Here is a 13,102-nt window from a genome sequence, read left to right as displayed (position 1 = left end):
CATAAAATACAGTACAGGGTCACTTTTATGGAAGTTTGCCAAAAGGGACATAAACCAGGACAATTTCAAACTGTGACACAGGATAGAAGTATATTGAAACAATCTTTGTTCCTCCTCTATTGTGCTGTCATGTTGCTCAGCTTTACTGATATTCTCCACAGTAACACTGCTCTCTTCTCTTCTACCTGGCCTACCTAATTAATTAAGCAAGGAAGTTATCTCAAATTTTTCTACCATTTGCTTTTATTATCATGCACTCTTTTGACGTTCTCAGAGTTAACTTCTTAATCCACAGACTTTTTGTGCTGCATTTCAAACAAGATGTCTGGACACTTGGCATAATTGGTCAGGAAGTTGCTGTCGCTCATGGTAAATTTTATGCCACAACTTCAAGGATAAAAAAACCATATTAAGGTAGAAGTATGCTATAAAAATTTTTTAATCAAATTTATGTTTAATCAAATTTGGCTTTTCAGTAAAATACAAATTCTGCCTCTTCAGAAATACTTTGAGTAGGAAAATGGAAATAGACTGCCTTCAAGTTGATCCCGACTTATGGCGACCCTATGAATAGGCTTTTCATGGTAAGCGGTATTCAGAGGGGGTTTACCATTGCCTTCCTCTGAGGCTGAGAGGCAGTGACTGGCCCAAGGTCACCCAGTCAGCTTCATGGCTGTGTGGGGATTCAAACCCTGGTCTCCTGGGTTGTAGTCCAACACTCTAACCACTACACCACACTGGCTCTCAGTGAGTAGAGATAATGCTTTTGTTTTCTTGAGATACTTCTTAAGTAGTATCACTGCAGCTAGGTTATGAACAAACACACTCCACCTATCATGCAACTGAAAACACGCACTTTTTTTTTAAAAAAAAGAACAAACACAAATTGAGCTTATGGCCTTTGTATACATATTATGTACAATGCTGCACTCAATTCCTTTGGGAGGAAAGATAGGACAGAAATTTAATAAATAAACTTGACAGCTGCGCTTTCAACAAAGAGACTGAGAACCAAAGAGCTCCTTAGGCCAATGCAACAGGTTTATGGGGGACCAGGAAAATCTAAGGATTCTTTTTCTTTCCACCACTTCAATCTCCATGCCATATCATAATTCCCTCTAACAGTAAATTCATGTGGTTGAGTACTAACAGGATGGAGCCAAAACAGGGCTACTAAGAAACATGAGGGAGGTACTGGATTGCTAGGATGAATTTCAAGCTATGCAGAACCATCAAACAAAACGAAAAATAGAAAACAGCCCAGCGAAGCCCAAACATGCTCATAGAGTCACTGAATGTTGAGGGCCAGGTGGAAAATAAAAACAAAAAAACCAGGGTGTTAACACTGAGCAGGAACCACTGCTATTAGGGAGTGAAGCTATATTGCAATGTTTTATTGCAGATCCACTTGTCACAAACTATTTTTAAAACTGTGGAGAGTTTCAAAATCAGTCTGCATGTAGCATAGTTTATGCGGGGGAGAATTGTTATTTGAAGAGAACATGTCTAAAGATTCTTGGGATCAAGGAACTAGTTTCACAGTTTTTGGGGTTGTGGACTCAGAAGATAATGGTATTGGATACTGGGAACCATAAGGGGATGGAAATGTGCTCCTAGCACTATTTTGGAAATGCTTGCTCAAGACCTTGTTTAAACCTTCATACAGACCAATAAGTTGAGGTTCCATAGCAGTTCTCATGCTTCTGCTTGCACAAGCAGAAGAACATCTTTAACTTAGCTTCATTTTCTAATCCAATGCTTTAGGGCAAGGTATAAAACAGCCCTTCCATGAGCAGAACTCACCTTACACACGGGAATGATACCAAGAAGCTGCCATTTCACACAATAGGGAGACTTTTCAAAAAAAAAAAATCAGCTGAAGCACCAGCTATATATATATATATATATATATATATATTAAAAAAGACCAGCAGATGAAGAAAACTCTTCTTGGATAAACTATAAATTGCCATTGAAATTATAGGCAATGAATTATATTGCCCCTCTTCACATACATTATGTACTTTTAATGTTTTGTGCATCACAATAAGTGAATAGTGAAAAGGGCGAATTTTAAAAAGTAAGCCTAAGAAAAAGAATGTGGGTAACTATCATGGCTGTTGTTTACTATCAAAGCAATAATAAACTCCAAGACCTTTAACAAGGACATGAGTACTGAAAACCAACTTTCATAGTGAAGACTGATCTGTCTAGATTAAAATTTAAAGAATATATGGAAAACTGAAGGCCCAACAAAAAAATGAAACAGTGGACTAAGGAAAAAAGGCCATTTAAGCCTCTTTTAAAAAACAGTGAGTTAATCCCCTTAAGCCTAATATATCCTGTTGAATTAACAGAATGGTTTGATTAAAACCCTAGACAGAGAATCATGTTTAGTTTGATTATCAGAATAAACACTGCATCCACCCATGATGAGTGGTCAATTTTCGTATCTGACATAATGAGAAGACATGATGCACTAGAAAAAACAATAATGCTGGGAAAACAGAAGGGAGTAGAAAAAGAGGAAGGCCAAACAAGACATGGATTGATTCCATAAAGGAAGCCACAGACCTGAACTTACAAGATCTGAACAGGGTGGTTCAAGACAGATGCTGTTGGAGGTCGCTGATTCATAGGGTCACCTTAAGTCATAATCGACTTGAAAGCACATAATAAAATCTCTGTGTAATATGGAAGTACTTTTTTTAAAAAAAATTGCCCAAGGGAATCAACAGGAGCCTACCAGAAGAACCACATGCCACAGAGAATGAATGCCATCAATTAGAACAATAAATCTGCAAGCAGCAAGAGTTGGTAGTGGTGAGGATTAATCTTATTTAAAAGAACAGAAAAAATATGGCCAAAACCAAACCATATCACATAGAAAGCAAATTGAGTATCTCTTAATAGCAGCACACATGTTGATAGCTAAATGCTGGAAAGAGACAAAAGGATTAAACATTGGGAAGTGGTATAGCATAGTATGGGAAATAGTGCTCTCAGAGAAACTTACTCAACGTTTGAAAGTAGCAAGAGGACAAAAGAAAAAAGATAGTTTTGCTACAGAATGGTCGTGTTTTATTACACATACAAACAAAACATCAGCACCAATACAGGTTCCAATTGCCTTTAATAGCTTATGGCTACAATAGTTTCTCTGGAGATCTGGGATCTGTCCTCTTGTTAATTATTATCTAAAACTGCCTAATAACCAATGTTAAGTAATTTGTATTGTATGTGGATAGTGACAGACTGAGTAGTACTTTTATATGTAATGTACTATTCTTTGCGTATATGGTTTCTGTATTATGTGAATATTTAATATTCAATCTTTCTTTATATATTTCAAATAAAAAACATATTAAAAATTAGTCTAACAGTTATAAACATTACTAAAGCCAACTTTAACATTATCAAGTTATGCCAAAATTTACTGTACAATATATTATACTGATTGGGTGGGGGGGATAAGATCTAGCTGGTAAATGGACCATTGGTCTCACCTGAAGGGTGATTTTCCTATGAGGACGGACATCACAACGGGTTAAAGCTCCACCTATCGTGCGAAGGCAAGAATGTCTTTGAAGTCAAGACTAGGGGCGTCAGGCCCCTCCCACTCTCCAGTTCATTCGCAGCGAGTCTAAGGAAAGATATCTGAAAATACAAGAACAAGGCCAACAGGCCTGGCAGCAGGAAAATAACACAATATTACCATGCACAGTAACATGACTCCAACATAGCGGTACAACAGAACTAGAAGTCTTGACTTCACTTTTAAATTTAATATAATAGCTCAACAGTAATATAGAACACATTAGAAAATATATAGTCATCCTCCAACTGGGAGGGTCGTGATGTCCGTCCTCATAGGAAAATCACCCTTCAGGTGAGACCAATGGTCCATTTTCCCTATGAGTCCGGCCATCACAATGGGATGTACCCCAGCAGCCCAAACAGGGAGGGACCACCCACGTGTTAATCGTCATTAAGAACCTGTTGCAACACTCGTCTGCCAAAAGAAGCGTCAGCAGAGGCATAGCGATCAATTTTATAATGCCTTATAAACGAGTGTGGGGTAGACCAGACTGCAGCCCTACAAATATCGGCAACAGGAGCATTAGTGGCAAAAGCAGCCGAAGTGGCAGCTGACCTGGTAGAATGAGCCGTTATACTAGCTGGAACTGACAGCTTAAGAGACTCATATGCTAAAGTAATACATGCCCTTAACCAACGGGATAAGGTAGGATTGGAAACTTTATGCCCCATAGACCTTGGATGAAAGGATACAAACAGAGACTCAGTTTGTCGTATATCCTGGGTCCTAGACAGGTAGGTCTTGAGAGCCCTCCGGACATCTAACGAATGCCAAGCCTTCTCGAGAGGATGGGTAGGATTCGGGCAAAAGGAAGGCAAAACAATGTCCTGGTTGCAATGGAACACTGAATCAACCTTGGGACGGAAGGAAGGATCAGTCTTCAGTACAACCGAATCCTTATGGAAGACGCAGAGATGGCGAGCGGAAGACAATGCGCCCAACTCCGAAACACGTCTAGCAGATGTGATTGCGATCAGGAACAAGACCTTGAAGGACAGTATACGAAGAGGCACAGTCCTGATGGGTTCAAACGGAGGGCGTTGCAAAGCCTGCAGAACCTTCGGCAAACTCCATGAGGGAAACCGATGGACAACAGCCGGAGAGCGTAGGGCGACTCCCCTCAAAAAACGTTTGATGAACGGATGTGAGGAAATATGATCTCCAGGAGAGGACACTGAGAGAATGGACGAAAGAGTGGACGCATGTCAACGTAGAGTGTTGGGTCGAAGTCCCATCATAAAGCCGCTATGGAGAAATGGCAGCACCTGATGCACAGTGGCCTGGGATGGATCATGGTGGTGGGACTGACACCACTTGGAGAAAGCCACCCAGGTATGTTGATAAATACGGGTGGTAGATGGTCTTCTCGAGGCCAAAATAATGTCAATCACAGCGTCAGACAGTCCAGCTGACCTCAAATGTCCCCGTTCAAACGCCACGCTGTTAGATTGAACCAAGTAGGGTCCTGGTGCAGTACTGGACCCTGGGATAGAAGGTCTGGCCTTACTGGAAGTGTCCAAGGATCCATCATTGACATTGCCAGAAGATCTGAAAACCACGGTCGGCGTGGCCAAAATGGTGCTATCAGAACCAGCTGTGCCTTTTCGGTTCGCGCCTTCCTCAAGGTTTTGGCTAACAATGGTATGGGAGGGAAGGCGTACAGTAGACCGTCTGGCCACGGTGTTGTCAGAGCATCCACTGCTTCTGCTGTTGAGTCCAGGTATCGGGCAAAGTACCTGGGAAGCTGGCAATTGCGACTGGAGGCAAACAGGTCGACTGATAGGGCGCCGAACCGACACTGGAGACGATGGAAAATGGATGGATGAAGTTTCCATTCTCCCGGAAAGACCTGTTGTCTGCTGAGCCAGTCTGCTGTCACATTCCAAATCCCTCTGAGGTGCTCTGCTTTCAGGGATTGTAGATGTTGTTCTGCCCAGACAAAGATGAGGGAGGCTAAGTCCTGCAGAGGACGAGACCTGGTGCCCCCCTGTCTGTTCAAATGTGATTTTACACACGTGTTGTCTGTTCGAATGAGCACATGATGCAAAAGGAACAGAGACTGAAAATGACATAGAGCTAAGTGGACAGCCTTTAGTTCCAGCCAGTTGATGCTTTGGGATTGCTCTGTGTTGGACCAAACCCCCTGAACGTACTGGGAGTTGCAGTGGGCTCCCCAACCTATGAGGCTGGCATCTGTGGTTACAACGGTTCTGCGGGGTTCTCTGAACGACGTGCCCTTGGAGAGGTGTTGAACCTTGGTCCACCAGCGGAAGGAGAGGCGCAGCGCGGGGCTCAAGCGAACTTTGCGATGGTTGGAGCTGGCAATGTCTTTTTGAAAAGGCAACAGAATCCATTGAAGGGGCCGAGTGTGGGCTCGAGCCCATGGTACAATGTGGATTGTAGATATAAACATCCCGAGCGTTCTGGCGAGAAGCATGACGTCTGCGGATGTTTGTTGCATCAGGGACCTTGCGATGCTTATGGTGGCAGTGATGCGATCTGGAGCCAAGAAGACCATTGCCTGCAGGGTGTCCAACATTGCCCCTAGATGTAGTAGGCGTTGGGTTGGTTGGAGATGGCTTTTGTCGAAGTTGACAAGCCAGCCGTAGTCCTGCAAAACATTGAGGGTGATCATTAAATGATGATGAGCCAGTTCCTCCGACTTGGCCCGTATTAGCAAATCATCCAAATATGGGTAGATATGAACCCCTTGGGTCCGGAGGTAAGCCACTAGGATGAGTAGCATCTTGGTAAACACTCTTGGAGCAGAGGAGAGGCCGAATGGCATCGCTCTATATTGAAAATGCTGGTGGCCAAAAGCAAACCGAAGAAACTTTCTGTGGGCTATGCAAATGGGCACATGGAGATACGCTTCCTTAAGGTCGATAGAAGCCAGGAAGTCTCCTTCATGCAGACTCTCCGTAATGGAGTGGAGTGATTCCATTTTGAACCTGCGATATGTTACAAAACGGTTGACAAACTTGAGGTCCAAGACCGCCCTCCATGATAAATCTCGTTTTGGCACAGCAAATAGGAGGGAGTACACCCCTTCCGACCTCTCAGATGTGGGAACTGGCTCTATCGCCGCTATGTCCAAGAGGTGGTGTATAGCTGTCTGCATAATGTTGTGCCTGGCTGGTGCCCTTGGGCAAGGAGACGGGTGGAATCTGTCTGGTGGGGTTGCCCAGAACTCTATGGTATAACCATAACTGAAAAGGTCCCTGATCCAGGAGACCTTAGTAAGGCGCAGCCATCGACCTCCAAAATTAAGTAATCTGCCACCTATGGGGAGGGCGTTAAGACTACTTGTGTAGGCGAGGGCCTCCTTTATATGAGGATGATGAGTTGCCCCTGCGCCCTTGGTACTGACCTCTGCCCTGGAAGCGTCGGTTCCAGGAGCCCCTGAATGCGTTGGGGTCATAGGGTCTGAAGTCGCGGCCTCGTCCTCCTGGCCGCGTTCCTCGAAAGGGCTGGTTAGAACGGAAGGAAGGGAATCGCCTGAAAGGCCTGTGGTCGCTGTTCTTGACTGTGGCCAGAACCAGTTTGTGGGCGTCTTTTGGATCGACCAGCACTGCCTTTAGAGCTTCCTCACCGAAGAGTAGAGATCCGGAGTAAGGAGCCCTGGACAGATTCAATCTGGCCGCTGAATCAGCTTGCCAGTGGCGAAGCCAGAGGGTGCGGCGAGCAACTATTTGAGCCGTCATGGCTCGTGCCCCTAACTGAGTGGCATCCAAAGTGGCATCAGCCACAAAAGCTGCTGTCTTACGCAATTTCAATAGTGCTCTTCTGAGGGTGACAGGATCAGGGTTAGCATCCTCTAGAAGGTCATCCAGCCACATCATAGATGCTCTGGAGAAGATGGAGGCTGAAGCGGAGGCACACATGGCTAGGGCAGTGGCCTCGTGATTCTTGCGGAGGGCAAAGTCTATTTGTCGCTCAGTAGTGTCTTTTAGGTGGGATTCCCCTTCCCTGGGCAAAAGCGATTGTGAAACGAGGCGAGCGATTGGTTCATCTATGCCAGGGACATCTAACTTGGTGGCAAAGTCCGGGGCTAGGGCGTAAAGTCTGTCAGCCAGGTTCTTGAAGCGTCGAGCTTTGAGTGGATGGGCCCATTCTTCAGAGGCTAATTTGGTAATTAGGTCCGGCACCGGGATGTAGTGTTCAGTAGGTGCAGGGGATTTGAGGACCTTGGCCCCTTTGATAGCTGGGGCGGGCGAAGTTGCAGGCGTAGTTAACTACCCCGCGTGCTAGCGGCTGATAGTCTGAGGAATTAAACAAGCGATACAATGTATCCTCCTCATGATCTGAATAGTCGCTCCAGTCGTCTCCTTCAACATGGTCAGTGAAGGTTGACTCCTCCACATACGAGGCTTCGTCCGTACATCTGCCTCTGGCTACATCAAAGGGATCTGGTGAACCGGAAGAATGAGCTTCATGGCACGCACGTTGGACCATGTTAAGTGGAGGTATGGCAGGAACTTGTGGTAGTGACTGCATTTGAGTGAAAAATGCCAGCATGGCTTGAAGTTGGGAGAGGAAATCAGGAGACAGCTGCAGACCGGATGTGGCAGATGTATGTGCCTGAGGAACTATTGGAACAGATGACTGGGGCGGTAAAACGGAGGGAGGTTCGTTAGGCGAACACGGGGGAAAGCCAACAAACTCTTCCTCGTCAGAGGCAGTAGCAGGGGAATGGAGAATATCGCTTATGTGTGCCTGTGCTGTGGTGGTGGTTGGCACAGAGCCATAATGTGGGCGCTTTGGTTTACTATGGCTGGAAAGATGTTTTGTCTTAGCCAGTGCTTTGGTATGTCTGGTCTTAGTCGTGTTAGAATGTTGTGGCTTGGCTGATTGTGGCATGCCTGGTTGATCTGGCACCATATGGGTTGATGGCGACATGCCTGGCTGTTCTGCCATCTTATATTAACTTGGGTGCAGTACACTGCCACGGAGGGGGCAGAATGTAAAGACCCGAACTGGCACAGCGTACTACCACGGAGGGGGTAGGATACACTGGCAGATGGCGAAGTGCACTGCCACAGAGGGGGCAGAATGCACTGAGATATCAGCGTTAAGGTAATATAGGCTGTTTTAGAGTGGTACACTCAGATTAGTGCTGTAGGCTGGGTTTCAGGTTTGGTTCACGACCTCAGAGGGGGCGGGACCAATATAAATCAGATTTAGTACAAATCAGCCACTAAGAGTAAGACTTCAGCCTTGATCATACAATCCAGCCACTAGGATTAAAGCTTCAGCCTTGATAAAATAATCCAGCCCACTAGGCTTGGAGCTCCAGCCTTTATAATATAATCCAGCCACTAGGATTACAGCCACAGTAAAATTGTGTGTAAAGCAGCCCTGTGTAAGTCTGTCTGCAGCACTTATACAACACACATACGGATAGATAGCCTGCAAGGGAGGTATCCGATGGTTAATAAGGGTAACAAAAAAGGCGGGAAATTTGAGTTTGAAAAATGGCGCCCGGAAAAAAGAGCGGGAAAAAATGATCCAAAAATGGCGGAGGAAGAAGAAGCAATGGCGGTCGCTGGGGGAGGCGCGGGGTCGATAGCCGCACTAGCAGCTCTAAAAAACCCCAACAAGAAGATTGCCTAGAGAAGCCTGTGTCGGGAGAGGCAGCAGAAGGCAAGCCGCTGTCGCCGCCGAGAGAAGAGCTCTCCGCGGCGAAGATCAAAGCTCTCTGCGGAGAAAATCAATCTCTCCGCGGTGAAAGTTAAATTCACGGAGAGAGAGGGAGAAGGAGAGCCGCAGCACCAGGCTCCGGTGAGGTAGTACACCGGCAGGCTAAAAATGGGTGGCGGGGGAAAAACAAAGAAGAGAGCAGGGAGCCGCAGCCGCAAGCTCCCGCAGGGGAGAGAAACGCAGCAGAGGTCTCTCCAAGAGCTCCTCAGAGCGCTGCTTGAGACCGCCCGGCACAGGAAAAAATAGAGCCAAGAGCTCCCGATGGATGCAACAGAACCAGGGGAGAAAGCTCAAAAGCAGCCAAAAAACAAAGAGGACTGCAGCCGCGGTCTCTGTGGGAACCCGCAAAAAAAAGCCTCAAACAAGTAAGGGAAAAGAAGAAGCTTAAAGAAAAGCTCAAAATTGGCCAAAAACCTAGAGAACCGCAACCGCGGTCTCTGTGGGGACCCTCAAACTTAAATGGGAAGTTAAACACAGACAGGGAAAGGAAGGACTTGAAGACAAATAAACTTAGCTAAATGCTTCTTGCTACGCAATGGATCCAATCTTGTTCGTACAAAGGCAAGAATGAACTGGAGAGTGGGAGGGGCCTGACGCCCCTAGTCTTGACTTCAAAGACATTCTTGCCTTCGCACGATAGGTGGAGCTTTAACCCGTTGTGATGGCCGGACTCATAGGGAAAATCGTCAGGCAGTAACCAAAAAGAGACAATACTTTCTTTAATAACTGCATATTTAACATTGTCTGTTCTTTAATTGTAGTAACAGGGTTAGGAAAAGGTTGCACAATCGCACTAGCCATAACAACAGATAATATAGCTATGGTCCATAGGCATAGCCATGGTTATTGTTATCCAGGACTTATCTCTTCACTGGCTTTGGGAACAATTACACTGAAAGTCAGCACTAGAATTCAGGAAGTTCATTCACCATAGGGAGGGGCTGAGGGGAGTGTGCGTGTGTTTGTGATACATGGACCCCTAGTAGCCATAATTAGGGGGTCAGCACTGTTACATCTGTGCAGACCTTATTTACGAGATGCTGACTGAAGTCCTACCTGCAGCTAACTAGAGACCCTCAAGACTTGCTTGGGTATATCTAGCAGGAGAATTAGTTGCATCGTACAGAGCAACCTCATCAGAATTAATCTGAGTTATATTACAGAAGATATGCAAGACTCAGTGATGCTTTTCCTCAAATGGTTGACATACATGAACATCTACCCCAAACCCTGGCTTTCAACTTATTCAGCTCTTCTCTGAAAGAATTAAGACTGTGCCAAATTTCATCAATGCATTTTGTTGCACTTACAGACTATAAAGAACTTCCTTTAAGAAAACACTACCTTGCCAAATGTATTATGGTTTCAGTATCACTGCCTAAATTGTTTATCAGTCATTTACCACTCATTGGATGTGATTCATTTTTTATCTTTGTGTTCATTTGCTTTCAGTGAATGGCAAAAAGAGCGAGTCAGAAAGTAGTCAGCCTAGAAGTTTGTGTGTGCAAGAACTAGTAACAATCAATGTGTGGAGCAGGGAGTGGATAAATGACTTTTCAAGTGCTATAAAAATACTTAAAATAAAGTATATCAAACCTCAGTTCATTTGTTCTGAATTAGATAGTTCAATATTCATTCACTACATTACTTATGTCCTCAAATACATTCATCTGCTTACATTAACAGACCAATAAATGGTTTCAGAGCACCTAATCTTGTAGGACTGTGGATCACAGCAATACCTGTATGAGAGACCCCTGGAAGCCTCATGTAAGCTGCTCTGGGCTTTCCAAGAAAGAACAGAATGAAGCCTGAAATTGATCCTGGCATTAGGTTTTGTTTTCTGCAAAATCACGTAAGACAACAAGATCACAGCTCCACACAATTTGCCATTTTAAAGAAAGGTGCATGTCAGAACAATGAAAGCCACCACAGAAAGGAAGGCTTTTAATGTTTATATTCAAGCTGCAACATTTGATCGATTTATTCAGCAAGAGATTTAAACATTAAAAGCTCTGTATATATTTTGCACAGTAAAAAGACAAATTCAATGTTTTTTTTAAAACTACTTCCATTTCATTTACACAAGTCTCAGAAATATACAAAAAATGTCTTGTGATACAACACTTCCTCTGCAGTCATGGTACACAAATTTTCACACACATCACCACCTGGCTCCCTGACAACTCTGTGAAGAGCAGTGCAGATGTCAGATATTTGGGGAAGGGCTCAGTGATAGACAATCTGTTTTGCATGCAGAAGACTTTACTCTTTCAACTAGCCTTTTAATTTGAGACCTTATCCCAGTCTGCGTCTGTGTTGGAATTACTTATTCATATCTTTATAAAGCTTTTTTTAAAATATGTTTTTAAAGATGCTTTGTTTTAATTTGTTTTTAAAGATGTTTTGATTTAAAATGTTTTAGTCTTTTGTTTTTAAGATGTTTTAGAGTGTTTTTGTTTGCCACCCCAGGCTCCTTCTAGGAGGAAGGGTGAGATATATATTAAATAAATAAACAAATTAATTAATTTTAAAAAATAAGTTCAATTCCTGGCATCTCCAGGTACTAAGGTGACTTTAAGATGATATCTATGGGGATTCCCCTTGCTGGAAAGAGTCAATTTCAATGGCAGAGGAGAGGAATAACCTGCAGCAATACAGAAAACTAAGACTGGGAAAGAGACCACACCCATCAAGGTGTCCCCACCCTCAGCTCCTCTTATTTTCAGCAATGCTGAAAGTATAAGTCACTTCTAGTAAAGTGCACTTCTACTACCTCTTCAAAGGCCAAACACCAAGCCCTTTGACTTTTTAATGTAACACTGCACAATTTCTCAGAAGGCCTCACACATGCAAAATAGCAAGGTAACTTCATGCTGTGGAGCAGGCAGATGTCAGAGAACTGGGTAATACTGTCAGGCTAAATGCATGCTCAGACATGGAAGGTAGAGTCATAGTCAGCATGATGCAAAATTTTGGTAAATTGTTAAGTGTTGGTTACAAGCATGTCATATAGTAACTATCCAGGTTAAATCATCTTCAGCATTGAATATTCTTGATGTTTAATAAACCATGCTTAAATTATCAATGCATATTTCAGTTTAATATATTTCACAGAGTCATAACATATTTCAGATATACATTTCTTAAATAATTCTATCCAACTCATTTCACTCCTTCAAAAATATGATTTGTGTACTAGCTTAGTTACTATGTTATCAAACAATACAGTAAGAGGACTAGCCTGAATGTAGACCAGCTAGGGGTTTCTTTTGCTACCATAATATATTTTTAAATGCCTACTGCTTAAGTTTATAAATAATTATTGCCAGAGCCACATATCAATTTAGTTTAACATAGATTATAAAAGCTGGCCATTAGTTCTGTAAACATAGCTTTGAGGGCTGATCATAGTATTTTTGGCACAACATTCACATATATTTAATATCCACGCACCTTTTTTAAGCCAGCAAAGCCTTCCGACTCCAGAAAGAAGAAAGCAAAGGGCATCAATACAAACAAACAAAGGTTGGAAAAGAGAGAAGCAAGATTCCATAAGCCTAGACAAAACAAAACAAAACAAAATAAACATATTACTTGTGAAGATTGCAGAACCTTTAAAGAATAATACAAAATAAGTTCTAGCACTTATTAATGATTCTGGAGGATTCTTAGACAGCAGTTTTTTACAGCACCCTCATTCAAGTGAAGAAACATGAACAATTATTTCGAATGTTTTCAAGATTACTAGAGCTGAAAGGGCGCGGTACATTTTGAAAAATCATGACATATTCTCCTACAACA

The 13,102-nt window shown here is 43.4% G+C and overlaps 2 protein-coding genes across 5 annotated transcripts in view; both read right to left on the bottom strand.

Annotated features, from left to right (window-relative positions):
* LMBR1 (limb development membrane protein 1) overlaps nucleotides 1–13,102 on the bottom strand; it is a 116,347-nt gene that overhangs the window by 62,076 nt on the left and 41,169 nt on the right. For all 4 annotated transcript variants that reach the window (XM_061585906.1, XM_061585907.1, XM_061585904.1 and 1 more), the window contains exon 5: nucleotides 12,755–12,858. In XM_061585906.1, the coding sequence (XP_061441890.1) occupies nucleotides 12,755–12,858 (104 nt within the window). The remainder of the gene's footprint in view (nucleotides 1–12,754; nucleotides 12,859–13,102) is intronic.
* LOC133365063 (uncharacterized) lies at nucleotides 3,844–7,807 on the bottom strand. Its single transcript, XM_061586362.1, has 2 exons — nucleotides 6,969–7,807; nucleotides 3,844–6,209 (listed from the first exon to the last, which is right to left on the bottom strand). The coding sequence occupies exons 1-2, from the start codon at nucleotides 7,480–7,482 to the stop codon at nucleotides 4,804–4,806; spliced, it is 1,920 nt and encodes a 639-aa protein (XP_061442346.1). The 5' UTR covers nucleotides 7,483–7,807; the 3' UTR covers nucleotides 3,844–4,803.

This window comes from Rhineura floridana, chromosome 10 (assembly GCF_030035675.1).
Source record: "Rhineura floridana isolate rRhiFlo1 chromosome 10, rRhiFlo1.hap2, whole genome shotgun sequence".
In the NCBI taxonomy this organism is placed as follows: domain Eukaryota; kingdom Metazoa; phylum Chordata; class Lepidosauria; order Squamata; family Rhineuridae; genus Rhineura; species Rhineura floridana.
Note: the sequence above shows the minus strand (reverse complement) of the source record. Positions and strands in the feature narration are given on the sequence as shown.